At 22.1% G+C, this 2502-nt stretch overlaps 1 protein-coding gene across 4 annotated transcripts in view; it reads right to left on the reverse strand.

Annotated features, from left to right (window-relative positions):
• Window positions 1–1289: 1289 nt before the first annotated feature.
• Window positions 1290–2502, reverse strand: part of LOC112684835 (nuclear pore complex protein Nup153-like) — an 8962-nt gene continuing 7749 nt past the window's right edge. For all 4 annotated transcript variants that reach the window (XM_025556537.1, XM_025556539.1, XM_025556538.1 and 1 more), the window contains 2 exons: window positions 1647–1685; window positions 1290–1560 (listed from right to left, as the gene is read on the reverse strand). In XM_025556537.1, coding sequence (XP_025412322.1) covers window positions 1469–1560; window positions 1647–1685 — 131 coding nt within the window. In that variant the 3' untranslated portion in view covers window positions 1290–1468. The remainder of the gene's footprint in view (window positions 1561–1646; window positions 1686–2502) is intronic.

Here is a 2502-nt window from a genome sequence, read left to right on the forward strand (position 1 = left end):
AATTACACATGGAGGGACGTATCATTACATAACAATGTAAGCAAGAGATGTTCCAAATAAGAAACGTTTAAACTCAACATTCTTGTAATAAATAATTATTATAATAACAGTAAAATAATAATAGGTACCAATATAAAAATGCATATAGGTAGGTACATTGGATAGTTACCATCAGTCTAAAAATTACAATAAATTAATTACTTATCAATTTCTTTATCTTGAATGTTTTCTACATAAACAACTGCTGTACCAACAATATTATGTTCTTGGTCTATGAATAAAATAAAATGTATTTTTTAAACATATATTTAATGATTAAAATGTATATTTAAAGGTTGATTATAGGTTTATTTAGTTAAATTATTTAAAAGTTTAGAATTAGTAGATATACAATTTTATTTAAGCTAAAATACTTTAAAAATTAAAACAGGTACTTAACTACATAAGATACGATGTTTACTAGTTGGGTCTTATTTAGTCTAGTTAGATCCCAGTGTTTTTCATGTAGTTAGTAACCCCTCTGCCACTAGGGGGGAGACTGAATAATTTTTTAGGCAGATTGGGTATTAAATTCTTTGAGAGTTCACCCAACTACCAAATTTAAAAATGTATTTTCAGCATTTTAAAATAGTTTTAATAATATTTATACTATATTATTCATAAGACATTAGTGATCTTATGTACTTACCAAGGACAAACACCCGTTATTCGTCAACATTTAGTTACTACCGACATTTTAAAATATTTAAGTACCAATTAGTATTTTTTATTTAAATTTAATAAAAACTAAAAAAATTGAAAAACCAAATATTTCTACTGAATAAATGGATAAACAATACTAATTAACAAAATATTAGCACAATACATCATATAATTACAAAGTTATTAAACACCAAAATTTCTAAAATAATATTTTACATGTTACAATTTTAAATTAATAAACTATATTACATTATACATACAAATAAATATTTAAAAATAATTGAATCATTTACCTTATTTTCAATTTTTGTAACACAAAGAAACAATAATATTGGTTTGAATATTTACATTATACAAATACATATTAATAATTGCAATTTTTGAAGATGTAAAACATAATAAACATTAAAATATTTAATATAATATATAGATAAAACATTATTATCATTTAAATTTATTTAAATTGTATGAAAATCCTAAGGTAACATAATTATTAAATAAAAATTTCCGATAACAAAATAACAAATATAATTTTTAAAAAGCTTGTTTGAAATGGTTCAAATTATTTTGTCATTAAAACTTAAAATGTATTGTATAATGCAATTATAATTATTTGATTATTCTAGATTGAATATTTAGAAAAATTAAGTCAGTCTTAATGACTTCTAAACCACAATTCAATAGTCTGGTTGAGTTAGTTCAAAATATACATTTACATAGGTAAAATATAAGTATTTTAAAAATTAAAAAGTTAGTTCATATTTAATTATTGTCGTCTTCTAACTGCTTTAGCTTTACGTCTTTCACCAGCAGGAGCTGTTCCCATTGAAAATAATGGTTGGCTAGATCCTGGCATAACTTAATTAAACATATACAAAAATGAGATTAAAAATGTATTAATTTAATGCTAGTATTATTCATAATATTAATTATATTAAACTTACCAGTTGCAGTTATTTGAGGTGATCCAAAATTAAATGATCCTAGAAAGGAAATTTATAAAGTTAAATAATATAATTCACTATTAGATATTATATAATAGGGGTCTCAAACGATATTGATACTTCGATATAATATCGATATCGTTAGATTTTTTAAACTATTTTCGATATCAATATCAAGTATAAATATCATGATATATTCAATAATGATATCTAAATAAATATCGTAGGTATATAGAAAAAATCACTTAATGAGGAATGGGGGATTTATTAAGAATTTGTAATCCTTTTGTAGGATTTTTAATGTGTAGGTAATTTCATGATTCAACGCATTATGCAGTGTGTTAGTATTAGTACTTAGTAATAAATTAATAATTATTGTTATTTATAAGTGAGTGTAAATGCATTGGAGATTAGGTACTCTTTCACTCGAACGCACACGCATATGTTACATATGCGACCACTGTTTAAGGTATAAAACTATAAACTATAAAATATAATATTTATTATTTATTATTTTTATTTACAATGTATAGATCAATTGGACCTAGTATTACATCATTGTAAGTAGCTCATTAGAAATTCTTATTTTATTAATATCCACATATTCTGTAAACCCACTTTTTTTAATTTTTAATTTGTTCATAGAGCACAGTTATGTCATATAAGACATAAGATGAATATGTCATAAGACGAAAGTGTAGAAAAAAAGTAAAAATATAATTCACACAAAATAAATCATATGAAAAGGACATGATGTATTTTTTCATTTTAATTAATTTACTTTATATTCATATTTATGATATTTAAAATTTTTAAATAATAAATTTAAAAAAATTGATCTCTACTTTTTTTTTTT

The sequence above is a fragment of the Sipha flava genome, unplaced genomic scaffold (assembly GCF_003268045.1).
Source record: "Sipha flava isolate LNK unplaced genomic scaffold, YSA_version1 258_pilon_pilon, whole genome shotgun sequence".
Taxonomy (NCBI): Eukaryota; Metazoa; Arthropoda; class Insecta; order Hemiptera; family Aphididae; genus Sipha; species Sipha flava.